Source organism: Peromyscus maniculatus, chromosome 19 (assembly GCF_049852395.1).
Source record: "Peromyscus maniculatus bairdii isolate BWxNUB_F1_BW_parent chromosome 19, HU_Pman_BW_mat_3.1, whole genome shotgun sequence".
In the NCBI taxonomy this organism is placed as follows: Eukaryota; Metazoa; Chordata; class Mammalia; order Rodentia; family Cricetidae; genus Peromyscus; species Peromyscus maniculatus.
The window spans coordinates 28386543-28399980 of record NC_134870.1 but is presented as its reverse complement, the minus strand read 5'-3'; the positions used below and the strand labels follow the sequence as shown (position 1 = coordinate 28399980).

Here is a 13438-nt window from a genome sequence, read left to right as displayed (position 1 = left end):
TTTGGTCTAGGGTCCTTGAAACCACAAAAGTCAATATAGCCTGAGAACAGGCTGTCATATGCCTCTAGATTCTCTTCTTTTGTTTTTGTTTTTGTTTTTTGAGACAGGGTTTCTCTGTGTAACAGTCCAGCTGTCCTGGAACTTGCTTTGTAGACCAGGCTGGCCTTGAACTCACAGAGATTGGCTTGCCTCTGCCTCCCAAGTACTGGGATTTAAGGCATGCACCACCACCACTACTATCAGGTATGGGTGTTTGGGTTTTGTTTGTTTGTTTGTTTGTTTGTTTGTTTTTTAGTGTGCCATTAGATTCTTTAAAAAATGGGTTATGGGGTTAATGAGCAAAAATGGTTATAAAAGGTAACTGTTTATCAATGATAATTAAACTTGAGGGAAAATGATTGTAACAGATAACTCTGTTAAGTCACAGTTTATCAATGATTACTAAAAGATATGCAAGAGGAAGTGTAACACATGTCCAAAAACAAAAATGGTGTGATCTCTGTTTTGGAACAACATGGATCTATCCTTGCTTACTGAATTCTATATAAATAAACACTCTGGCTGCTAGTCAGTCAGGCTGCGAGATTCTCCTGACCATGATTCCTGGCTCATCCTTTCCTCACTGACTCCTTACCTCCTCTCTGGGACCTGTCAACTGCTGGAGCTAACCCTCAGCAAGTCATGGAGTAAGAATTAAAGAAAGGTATATAGAACAGAGAAAGATAAAAGCCCAGAGACAAAAGGTAAATGGGATAATTTAAGAAAAACTGGAAAGAAACAAACCAAGTAAGTTAAGACTGGGCATTCATATAAGAAAGATAAGTCTCCATGTGTTTATTTGGGAGCTGGGTGGCGAGCCCCCCAAAGAGCAAAGAGTTAAACACACACACACACACACACACACACACACACACACACACACACACAAAATGAATCCCAAATAGGACTCTCCCCAGAACTCTAGGGATACAAACCCATGTGGGCTATTATAATTGTATGGTTGCAATCTTCCCCCTATGGGACACTTGTTTCTTTCCCTCTACAAATACATGTGATATACTAGCTAATTCTCATTCCACACAGTGCAGCCCTAACTTCTAAGTTCACTGGAATTGTTCTTGGGAGAGAAAAAGAGAGAGCAACATTCAAATAGAAAATGCTTTTTTCAAACCAAATTGGAGGCTGGAGTTACCCCCAAAAGCAGCTGCAAGGGAGTTTTCACAAAGGATTGCCTCCAAACCTTTAGAGATGGGGGTCACTGGGTGTCCAAAGAAAGAAGCACCAAATGCTAGGATGATCCATATAAAGCATTTATTGAAGAATTTACCTACCAAGGAGGGTTGCAACATCCTCAAAATGGACCGTGAGAGAGAGACGTTCCTCCTACATATGTACATATGTACAGGAAGTTTGTGTAAGGGTTGGAAGCTTAAGGGCTGGCTGGGGCAGGTCTCCTCCAGTGTTTTAACAACCTAAATACCGTTGTTAATGCACAGGATCATTCAAGGTCCAGGCTTGGGTTCAGAAAAAAAACTGGCATCTAGCAAAGACAGACTATCAAGGCACTCTGAATTTCTTGGTCAAGACAGGAAAAAAAGCAAGGGCATCTGGGGTGTCCTAAAGGAAAAACTGCTTTAGAAAACACCTTGTTGTCTCTGGCTATGGTGACACATGTTTTTTTCTTTTTCTTTTTTTTTTTTTTTTTTCTTTCCGGAGCTGAGGAATGAACCCTGGGCCTTGCGCTTGCTAGGCAAAAGCACTCTACCACTGAGCTAAATTCCCAACCTCTTGACACGTGGCTTTAATCCCAGGAGGCAGAGGCAGATGGATCTGTGTGAGTTCCAGTTGAATCTACACAGTGAGTTCTAGACCAGCCAGGGTATAGTGAAACCATTCCAAAAGAGTAATAGCTATAAAATAATAATAATAATAATAATAATAATAATAATAAACAACTTTGCTTCCAAATTTGGGGGATGTTGTACATGACAATGTGATTTGACCAATATATTTATCAAATACCACATTTTGCTTTGTTCTCTTTTTGAAACAGGTCTCTCTCTACATAGTCCTAGCTGTCCTGGAACTCTCTTTGTAGACCAGGCTGGCCTTGAACCCAACGAGATCCACCTGCCTCTGCCTCCCGAGTGCTGGGATTAAAGGCGTGTGCCACCACCGCCCGGCTCTTTTTTTTTTTTTTTTTTTTTTAATTATTAGCTGGGCAATGGTCTACAGAGTGAGTTCCAGAACAGCCAGGGCTACACAGAGAAACCCTGTCTTTAAAAAAAGAAAAGAAAGAAAAAAGAAGGACAAAGGAAAGTATTAAACAAGCTGGGCACGGTGGCTTAAACAAGGTAATAAGAAAAGAGGGTTGTTCTTCATGCTAGCTCTCAGCCTTGAATTTATTCTCCCTCTGGAATCCATAGATAAGTTCACAATCTTTCCACAAACGTCCAGGCACATTCTTGAAGAAAATCAAGGACTTGGCTCTGGATGGTGCGAAATTGTTAAAAACTAAGACTAGGGTGAAATGGAGCTGAATCTCTGGGATTGGGCAGTAGAGTGCTGATTAAAAGCACTGGTGTGGTTCACCCGTTTCCTGTATGTACCAGACAAGCCCGAAGCGCTTAGGTCATCCTCCTGGCACAGAGTGCCCTAATGCCATGAAGAATTCTTCCTGTTTTGGTACCTCCCTGTGAAAAACTTCATTGCAATATTTACTAGAAGTGAGCAGGGCTGTTAGGAGGAAGAGAAGTGGGGAAGTGATCAGAGGTCACAGTGGAGGGGAGAGGGTGACATCCCACAATTACATAAACTCGCAGGGGCTGCCAAAGAGGGCAAACAAGCGCGTGGAACCTGGAAGCCAGAGAACATCGCTGTACAGGAAAGAAACTGAAGCCGTTTTCAGAGCCGGCCTGGGCCGTAGAAACTCTCAGAATCTATCTACGATGGTGAGTCCGATGGTCTTGGGGTGGAACTGGGGCCACCTGAGGAACCCCAGGGACTGGCTGGAGTATCCCTGACCACTGCTGTTCCCTCAGGAAAGCGTGCTTGGCTTGTTGCTGTTGCTACTGATGCTGGCTCATGCCTCTCCCGCCACGCCGGAGCCCTGCGAGCTGGATGAGGATAGTATTCGCTGCGTCTGCAACTTCTCAGATCCACAGCCGGATTGGTCCAGCGCTTTTCTGTGTACCGGGGCGGTGGATGTGGAATTCTACGGCGGCGGTCGCAGCCTGGAGCACTTTCTAAAGCGTGTGGACACCGAAGCAGACCTTGGGCAGTACTCAGATGTGGTCAGGTCCCTGCCCTGGCAGCGGCTTACCGTGGGGGACGCGCGGGTTCCTGCTCCGATGCTATTCGGAGTCCTGCGTATGCTGGGGTATTCCAGCCTCAAGGAACTGACTCTTGAAAACCTCGAGGTAACCGGCACCACGCTGCGGCCGCTTCTGGAAGCCACCGGACCCGATCTCAACACCTTGCGCCTCCGCAACGTGTCGTGGGCGACAGAGGATGCCTGGCTCGGAGAACTGCAGCAGTGGCTAAAGCCTGGACTCCGGGTGTTGAGTATTGCTCAGGCACACTCACTCAACTTTTCCTGCGAACAGGTCCGAGTCTTCCCCGCCCTTGCCACCTTAGACCTGTCTGACAACCCCGAACTGGGCGAGAGAGGACTGATCTCGGCTCTGTGTCCGAGCAAGTTCCCGGCCCTCCAAGTTTTAGCGCTGCGCAACACAGGCATGGAGACGCCTGGCGGCGTGTGCTCTGCGCTGGCCGCAGCAAGTGTGCAGCTGGAAGAACTGGACCTTAGTCACAATTCACTGCGGGATACTGCAGGCGCTCCCGGATGTGACTGGCCCAGCAAGCTAAACTCGCTCAATCTGTCTTTCACTGAACTGGAGCAGGTGCCGAAGGGACTGCCAGCCGTGCTCAGCGTACTTGATCTCAGTCACAACAGGCTGGATAGGAAACCTAGGCCAGATGAGCTGCCCAAGGTGGATCAACTGTCCCTTAAAGGAAATCCCTTTTTGACCCCTGAGCCCCAATCGGAGGATTACAACTCTGGTGTAGTCACAGCCCCAATGCGTTCGTCCCTGGCAGTGTGCGTGTCAGGAACTCTGGCTGCGCTCCAAGGAGTCAGCCTTTTTACCTAGTGCCAAAGGGAGAAAAAGGAACATTTACATTGTTCTGGCTTCTGAGGGTCCTGGTCAGGATGATCAGAACTTCTTGACCAACGAATCCTCTGCCTTACAGTTATTAAAATCTTAAACCACGATGTAAGGGAAGAAAGACGGTCTTAGATGGCTCAGTGGGTAAAGGCCACCAAGCTTGACACCTGATTTTGATCCTCAGCATCCACACGGAGGGAATGAACTCACTCCTGAAAGTTGTCTTTCTGACCTCCACACATGTGCTGTGTGATACAGTTGTGTTTTGTATGTGTGTGTATATATACAAATGTGTTCACAAAATAAATATTTTAAAAATAATGTGTTGGTTTTGTTTGATTGTTTAGGTTTTGTTGTTATTTTGTTTGTTTTTTCAGACAGTCTGGATATATACCCCTGGCTGGCCTCAAACTCAGAGATCTGCCTGCCTCTGTCTCCCAAATGCTGTGGTTAAAGGATGTGCCTGATGCCCAATTTAAATAATCATGAACCATGAGTCCATATCATTCACTCCACAGATCTTTACTGAGTGTCTGTTATACGTCAGGCTCAGTGCTAGATGAGGAAGGAATTCCTTCTTAGACTTTCTCCAGCTTCCTAGAAATCCTACCTCCTCTCAAGAAAAGAACTGTGGGGTCGGAAGGAACAGAAAAGTGTTCTCAGGCTAGAGCTATGGGAGACAATGAATGTGTAGTGAGGACTTTCTGAACAGATTACTGGCACTTGGGTTAAAGAAAAATTGAATGGTAATTGTTGTGGTTTGAAAGAGTTTGGCCCCCACAGACTCATATGATTGAATACTTGATCCCCAGTGGTGAAACTGTGCAAAGGATTAGGAGGTGCGGCCTTGTTGGAGGAGGTGTGTTACTGGGGGTAAGCTTTGACCTTTCAAAAGCCTGGGCCATTCCCAGTTAGCTCTCTGCCTTGTGCTTTGGGATCAAAACGTGAGTTCTTACCTATTGGGTCCTGCCAGCTGCCACACTCCCTACCATGAATAGTCATGGACTAACTGATCCTCTAAACCAGTGGTTTTCAATCTTCCTAACACTGAGACCCTTTAATAAAGTTCTGCATGTTGTGCTGAACCCCAACTATAAAATTACTTTCATTGCTACTTCATAACTGTACTTTTGCTACTGTTATGAATCATAATGTAAATATCTGTGTTTTCTGATCATCTTAGGTGACCCCTGTGAAAGGGTTGTTTGATACCCAACTTTCAAGAGCCAAAGGCAATAAAAAAAAAACCCAGCCATTTTCTTTTCTTTTCTTTCTTTTTTAATATTTTGGTATGTTTTATTTATTTATTTGTTTGTTTATTTTAGTGCCAAATGCCTTTTATTGAAGGAGGGAGGAGGTCTTAAATACAGGCTTACAGAACAATGGGAGAACCCCGGAGAGCAGAAGCTACCCATGTTTTACAATCTTGCATCTAAGCTGTTAACGCCCATTATACAGGATACACAGACAAGGAACTTCCCTTAAGCATTCAGGAGGGTGGAACCCAGCAGGGAATTAGCATAGGGAGGATATCAAGGTCAAGGTCAGCAAGCAAGGCAACGGTTACCCAAAAGGGGGGGGGGAGGCAGGGCCCTACTGGTCCCCCTTTTACTAAAAAATAACCTTCAGCCTTAGGTTGCATGGGATGTCAGCAGGTCATATGTCATGGAGACGCCTGCCCAGGCCACACAGGCGCTCTGTCTTAGGTTGGTGAGCGCCCCCCACCCAGCCATTTTCTTATACTCTCCCACACCCCAGAAGTGAGGGACCTCCATAAGCTTTGAGTTTTATAATTCCAGGTGTCCTTGTCCCTCATATATAACTTCTCTGATTTCACCATCTCAAATCCTCACGCAAGAATGGAGGGTTTGGGTATTGAAAACTGGTCAGACAGTCTGTCCTCAAACCAGCAGTCTGATTTTCTGGTTATAAATGTAAGGATAACCCTTCCAAACTGATTTGTTGATTTGCAAACAGGATGACATCTCATCCCTTAGTAATATTTAGTATCAGAGAATTGATTATCTTAAGACAGTTTCTTATATTTGAACAGTTTGAAAAATAACACTTCATCAGTACACAAAGATGAGCCATAAACAAGTTATACTTTCACATAATTCCCAATCCAGTTAGACTGGCAGACACAAAAGATAGTTGTAATTCGGGGAGAGGGAAGAAACAACTCTATCTTGGAAGGAATTGCAGAAAATGAAACATTTAATCTGAGTCTTACAACATAACTATCACTTTTTCTGAAAGCACATCCCCTCACAAAAATGACCACCATGTTCATGGCTCAGCGCCCAAAAAAAGAGGAGCAAAACTGTTTCATCTGATTAGAAAGAGCTAAAGGCCATCGTAATGGAAGCTGGACATATTTATTCATTTAAATACCCACTCCATGTCGCACTACACTGAACCCTGGGGATTCAGCAGGAATAGAGCAGAAGTTTCTTCTCTCACAGAGTTTGGATTCTAGTTGGATAGTGGATGCTATGGACCAGTTGTGTCCCTTTAAAATGCATGTGTTGCAGAGCTGGGGACATAGCTTAGTTGGTAGAGTGCTTGCCCAGCATTCACTAAGCCCTGAGTTCAATGGCTAGTGCCTCATACACCCTAGAATCCCAACATTCAGGTGTGGCGGCAAGAGGATAAAAAGTTCAAGGTCATCCTTGGTTACATAGTGAACCTGAGGACAGCCTAGAATGCATGAGATCATGGTGGTTTTTTTTTTTAATAATCTATTTATTCTTTTTTTGTTTTGTTTTGTTTTGTTTTGTTTTTCGAGACAAGGTTTCTCTGTATAGCTTTGCACCTTTCCTGGATCTCACTCTGTAGACCAGGCTGGCCTCGAACTCACAAAGATCCGCCTGGCTCTGCCTCCCGAGTGCTGGGATTAAAAGTGTGTGCCACCACCGCCTGGCTCTATTTGTTCTATTTTATGTGCATTGGTGTTTTCCCTGCATGTATGTCTGTGTGAAGGTGTCAGATCTTGGAGTTACAGACAGTTGTGAGCTGCCATGTGGGTGCTGAGAATTGAACCCAAGTCCTCTGGAAGAGCAGTCAGTGCTTTTAACAGCTGAGCCATCTCTCTAGTTCCAGAGATCATGTTTTTTAAGAACCCACTGAAATTCATATATTGAAAGCTGGGCATGGTGTCACGTGCCTATACCTCCAGCACCCAGGAGGCTGAGACAGGAGGATCATGAATTCTGAGCTATGTAGTAGAACCCTGTCTCAAAAAACAAACAAAAATTAATTTATTGAAGCCCTAATCCACAGAGTAGCAGTACTTGGAGTTAGGTCCCCAAGGAAGTAATTAGATCAGTCTTAAGGATGAGACCCTGACCAGTAAATTAGTATCCTTATCAGAAGAGATACTGAGAGCCCATATATGGTACCTATATAGACTACTGTGGGAATATAAAATGTGAAAAGGAAGTGAGCCCTCACTAAAACCCATATGGTGTCTCACAACTGTCTGTAATTCCTGTTCCAAGGGATCTGATGTCCACCTCTGGCCTCGTAGGGCACCAGACACACACATAGTGCATATACATATATGTAGGTAAAACACTAATTTACATAAAATAATTTTTACAAGAAGCATTATTACAGAAAAGTAAGAAATCGAGGAGAGATAGGCATAGTGGCGCATACCTTTGATCCCAGTACTTAGGAGGCAGAGGCAGGTGGCTCTCTGTGAGCTCAAGGCCAGCCTGATCTACATAGAGAGATCCAGGACAAGCCAGGACTACATAGAGAGACCCTGTCTCAAAAAGAAAGAGAAAGAGAGAGGGAGAGAGGGAGAGAGAGAGAGGGAGGAAGAGAGAGAAAATGAGGGGAAAAATTGGGAGGGGCATCCAAGGGGGAAAAGGCCATTGAACTTTCTTTGTCCAGGGCTTTTTTTTTTAAAGAAATATTATTTAGGGGCTGGTGTTGTGGAATATTTTTTTTAACTAGGCAAAGATATGTTACATTTGTTTAATTTGTGGAATATTACTTTAACTATGTGAAGGTGTGTTATATTTGTTTATGCTGCCTTTGTTAATGAAATAAGGATGTGTTACATTTGTTTCTGCTGCATTTGTTTAATTATGTAAAAATGTGTTGCTGTTTCACCTGATTGGCCTAGCTGAATGTTCAATAGCTAGGCAGAGAAAGGATAGGCAGGGCTGGTGGGCAGAGAGACTGAGGAGAAATCTAGGCTCAAGAGGGAAGAGAGCAGGTGGGGAGGAGAAAGAGAGGAACATGCCTGAGGCCAGAAGCCAGGCAGCTGACAGTCAGACATGGAGACAGCAGGGAAGTCAGATATACAGAAAGAAAGGTAAAAAAGCAAACTGTAGATAAAGTGAAAAACTAAAATAAGATGTCATGATTTGGGAGCTGGTTGGTGGCTCAAAAGAAAAAAAAAAACCTGCTACAGGCTGGAGAGATGGCTCAGTGGTTAGGAGCCCTGACTGCTCTTCCAGAGGTCCCGAGTTCAATTCCCAACAACCACATGGCAGTTCACAACTGTCTGCAACTGTGAGATCTGACACCTCACACACCCTCACCCTCATGCACAGCAGGCAAAACACTAATACACATAAAGTAAAAAAAATTTTAAATAAATAAATATTATTTAGTGTGTATATGTTTGTATGTATGCCATTTGAGTGCCAGCTCAGTAGAAGCCAGAAAAGAATATAGGATGTCATGGAGCTGGAGTTACAAGAGGTTGTGAGCCATCAACATGGGGGCTGGGAATCAAACTCGGGTCCTCTGGAAGAGCAGCGAGTGTTCTTAACCTCTGAGCCGTCTCTCCAGTTCCATCCAGGGCTTTTATAGAGTAATGGCAGAAACTGGACATAGCCGAAGTAATCTCTGTTAAGACTGGTTTGGACTGGAGAGATGGCTCAGAGGTTAAGAGCACTGGCTGTTCTTCCAGAGGACCTGAGTTCAATTCCCAGCAACCACATGGTGGCTCACAACCATCTGTAATGAGATCTGGTTCCCTCTTCTGATGTGGTGTGCAGGCATACATACATTATGTATATATAACATAGATAGCAAGGTAGATGATAGATAGATAGATAGATAGATAGATAGATAGATAGATAGATAGATCTTAAAAAAAAAAAGACTGGTTAATTTCTGTGATATCATAGGTCAAGCCGATGAAGGGCCCACACTCTGTATGTCCCCTGGCCCAACCATGGTTGTGTATGGCTCCTGCACTGCCCATCCAGTTAGGGGTATTTAAAGCCTCTCTGTTCATCTCCAACTGAAGCTTTGACTGAGTTGCTATCTGTCAGTCATTCGGCCAGCGACACTGCAGTTAACTCAACTTCTGGCAATTAGACTAAGCTGTCTTTGTTCTCACATTCACAAGTCAGCTTGTAGTTTTACCATGGCAGAGTTAACTCTACCCAATCTTCCAAGAGATGTGGCTGTAGTCTTTCTTGGTTATTTCATGTGTAGCACCTTATCTATGGAATGGCCTCCTAGGTGGAAGCGTCTTATTAAGAGATCTTTACTTACAATTTAGTCTGTTACAATTAGCTGTATCAGAAGCAAGAATATACTAAAGGGTGATGGTGCCTTACATATGTCCATCAAAGGCTTCAGAGTGAGGCAAGGTGTCGGGGAGAAGTACGGACTGCCCCAGATTCTTCTCCTTCTTTTTCGTTGTTTGTCTGTCTGTCTGTCTGTCTGTTTGTTTGTTTGTTTGTTTTTCGAGACAGGGTTCCCCGTGTAGCTCTGGCTGTCCTGGAACTCACTTTGTAGACCAGGCTGGCCTGGAACTCACAGAGATCCAGCTGCCTCTGCCTCCTAAGGGATTAAAGGGATGTGCCACCCCCACCCAACTGATCCTTGTTCTTTTTTGTTTGTTTGTTTGTTTTGTTTGTTTGTTTTTTTTCTCTTTTTTTGTGATATATATTTTTTATTTTACAATACCATTCAGTTCTACATATCAGCCATGGGTTCCCCTATTCTCGCCCCTCCCACACCCTCCCCTTACCCCCAGCCCACCCTCCATTCCCACCTCCTCCAGGACAAGTCCTCCCCCAGTGATCCTTGTTCTTATCTGTTTAGTTTGACTGTCTTACACCCAGCGAGCCTTAATCTTCCTTTCAATTCAAGCTTCTGTTCTCACGGTAAGGCATGTAAGCCAATTGCAGCTTTCAGCATGTGGTGTTTCCCTCATTACCCACAGGGAGCTGGCTGATGGGAGATCCGCCCACCCCCAACAGTGGGGCTCTAAAGTGGTCAAGCAACTGTGATAAGCAACAAAGCTCAATGAGACCAGGAGCCTCCCTTGTTCCACAGGAATCCCCAGCCTCCAAAGTGGTGCCTCTATGAATCCCAGCGTCAATGTGAATCCCAGCCAGGGCTCCACCAGTCTTTACAGGCAGATTGACTGAATGAGAGGAACGGGTGTAGGGTGGGTACATGAAGACACAGAAAACAATACGGAACAGCACATACTTTAAGGCCGAACAAGAAGACTTTCCTAGCGGACTTTGCAGATTAGACAATGTGTCCTGGCTTCCATTGTCAAGGCACGTGATATTTATTTTCCTGGTGGCACCCCGCAGCCTAGAGAGAAAACGTGTTCGTCATGGTTGAAAGGTACAAGGCATCCCGGAGAAGACCCATGATTGAGAAACTTGAACTGCTGGAGCAATGTACCCTCGCCGAGACAGCAGGAAGTGGAGGAGGAGAGGACAGGGACAGGATTAGAGAAGTGAGGGTTCCACATGGCACTTTGTGGCCAGATATCTGATGTGGGGTGGCTTTTTTTCTGCTGAAGGGTAAAATGTGGTCCTAGGGCTTTTCTGAGCCAAAAGCTGATTCCTTCCAGCTTCTTCTTTTGCTTATCTGACGCCTGGAACTAAATACACACAAATTCATTTTTTGTTCTCTCTTATCCAGTCTATTCCTACACACTCCAGCCACTTAAAGTCATATTCCATAAAGAACATGTGGGCCCTCATTTAAATCGTTGTGGCAAAAACTTTTCAAGGCTTTATTACATAGTCAGACAGCCCTAAATCTGGAAACTCTGATGCTTCTACATCCTGGGTGCTAGGTACCTGCTGTCATACCCAGCAAGACATTTTCCTATTGCTAGTTTTCTTTTCTTTTCTTACCTTCTCCTTTTTTCTTTTCTTTCTTTTTTTCTTTTTAATTTTTTTGTTTTGTTTTTGTTTTTTCAAGACAAGGGTTCTCTGTATAGCCCTGGCTGACCTGGAACTCACTCTAAACCAGGCTGGCCTCGAACTCACAGAGATCCGGCTGCCTCTGCTTCCCGAGTGCCGCCCTCCCACCCCAAGTTGCTAGTTTTCTAAGATGTGGTATGGTATATAGTAAGCATGATATTGTGGCTTACTTTAGGAAAGAAAAGAAACAAGGGGGAAATTTCAATGTCTTTTAATGAATATGGGCACAGGAACCACCGGCAAATATTGGCAAACCAAATGCAGCAAAGAGAAAAAGAATTATGCATCTTGGTTAGATTTATCCCTGGATATAAAGTTGGCTTAAATCTTTCTTTTTTCACGGTTTGTGTATTTTGTTTTGAGACAGGCTCTCTAGGAGCCCAGAGGGACCTTGAAGTCACTATGACAGCTGGGGATGACACTGAACTTCTGGTCTTATTGCCTCTGTTTCCCAAGTGCTGGGATGCACCACAACACTCAGATTGACTTAATTTCTTCATGCCACTGTCATACCCCACATCAGAGGAATAAACTTTTTCTATGATTATTTTAATAGCTTCAAAAGAAAATTTCTGACAAAATCCAACACCTTCCATGAAAAATATTCAACAAGAGGGAAATCAAGGGAGTTTCCTCTGGTGGTAATGAAGTGTACAGAAAAATGTCAGCGGAGTGCTGTGGGATGTTCTGTATGTCCTGTGGGAGCCCTTCTTGGGTTCTTTGTGGCGTTACCCAGCAGGTCCGCATAGAGGATGATTAGGACCATGGGCCTGAGTGCAGGTGTCTGAGATGGTCTGCACTTGGCTGTGCTGGGGGATGGTCTGTATGTCAAGTTGTTTGATTGATCAATAAATAAAACCTGATCGGCTGTGGCTAGGCAGGAAGGATAGGCGGGACTAACAGAGAGGAGAAATAAAAGGACAGGAAGGCAGAAGGACTGACTGCAGCTGCCGCCATGACCAGCAGCATGTGAAGATGCCGGTAAGCCACGAGCCACGTGGCAAAGTATAGATTTATGGAAATGGACTAATTTAAGCTATAAGCACAGTTAGCAAGAAGCCTGCCACGGCCATACAGTTTGTAAGCAATATAAGTCTCTGTGTTTACTTGGTTGGGTCTGAGCGGCTGTGGGACTGGCGGGTGACTAAGATTTGTCCTGACTGTGGGCAAGGCAGGAAAACTCTAGCAACAGCGGAGACCATATTTGATGGTGAAAGACTGGATGTTTTTGCCCTAAGGTCATCCACACAAGGATGTATGTTCTCAAGGCCCCTAACAATGGGCAGGAGGTTCTGGTCATGCTAATTCATGGAAAGCATGACTTTTCCTCAAAAAACAAAAGTAAAACAGGCTGGGAAAATGGCTTTAGGAGTAAAGTGTTTGCTGAACGAGCATGAGTACCTGGATTCAGTTCCCCAGCCCCACATAAAAGCTGGACTTAGCAGCGGATAGGTGTGACCTCAGCACTGGTGGAGGGGAGCGGAGGCAAGTGGGTCTGAGGGCTTATACTGGCCGCTCAGTCCAGCTGAAAGAGTAAGCTCCGGGTTCATTGAGAGAATGAGTCTCAAAAACTACCATGAAAAGGCGGAGCTGGAAAGGCAGCTTGGCAGTTAGGAACACTTGTACTCTTGCAGAGGACCCGGGTTCACTTCCCAGCACCCACATGGCTTCTCACATCAGTCTGGCACTCCTTTCTGAGTGGGGCCTCTGCGCCTGCTGAATTGAATTGAAAATATAGTCTGAAGTAAGGACCCAACCTCAGCCATCCCGATGAGGATAATCTAGGTGTCACCAAACCATTAGTTGAGACTATAGTGATCCTCCATTTAATGCTATCAACACTTTTATAATCATTGTATATAGACACATTGATTTATTTCTGAGCTCTCATTTATTTTATAATGATGTTTATATTGATTTTTATTTCATTTATATTTTTGTAAATATTTATATTGATATTTATATTTTCTATTGCTCACTAGCTTACACTATTACCACATTGTCTCTATCACCATTGTTTAAACAATAGGATTTGAAACTAGGAAGTGTGAGTTTTCTAACTTAGTT

The 13438-nt window shown here is 44.4% G+C and overlaps 1 protein-coding gene across 1 annotated transcript; it reads left to right on the top strand.

The window, feature by feature from the left end:
* The first annotated feature begins 2747 nt into the window (after nucleotides 1-2747).
* LOC143269556 (monocyte differentiation antigen CD14-like) lies at nucleotides 2748-4487 on the top strand. The gene is made up of 2 exons (XM_076555022.1): nucleotides 2748-2951; nucleotides 3042-4487. The coding sequence occupies exons 1-2, from the start codon at nucleotides 2949-2951 to the stop codon at nucleotides 4149-4151; spliced, it is 1113 nt and encodes a 370-aa protein (XP_076411137.1). The 5' UTR covers nucleotides 2748-2948; the 3' UTR covers nucleotides 4152-4487.
* The last annotated feature ends 8951 nt before the right edge of the window (nucleotides 4488-13438 follow it).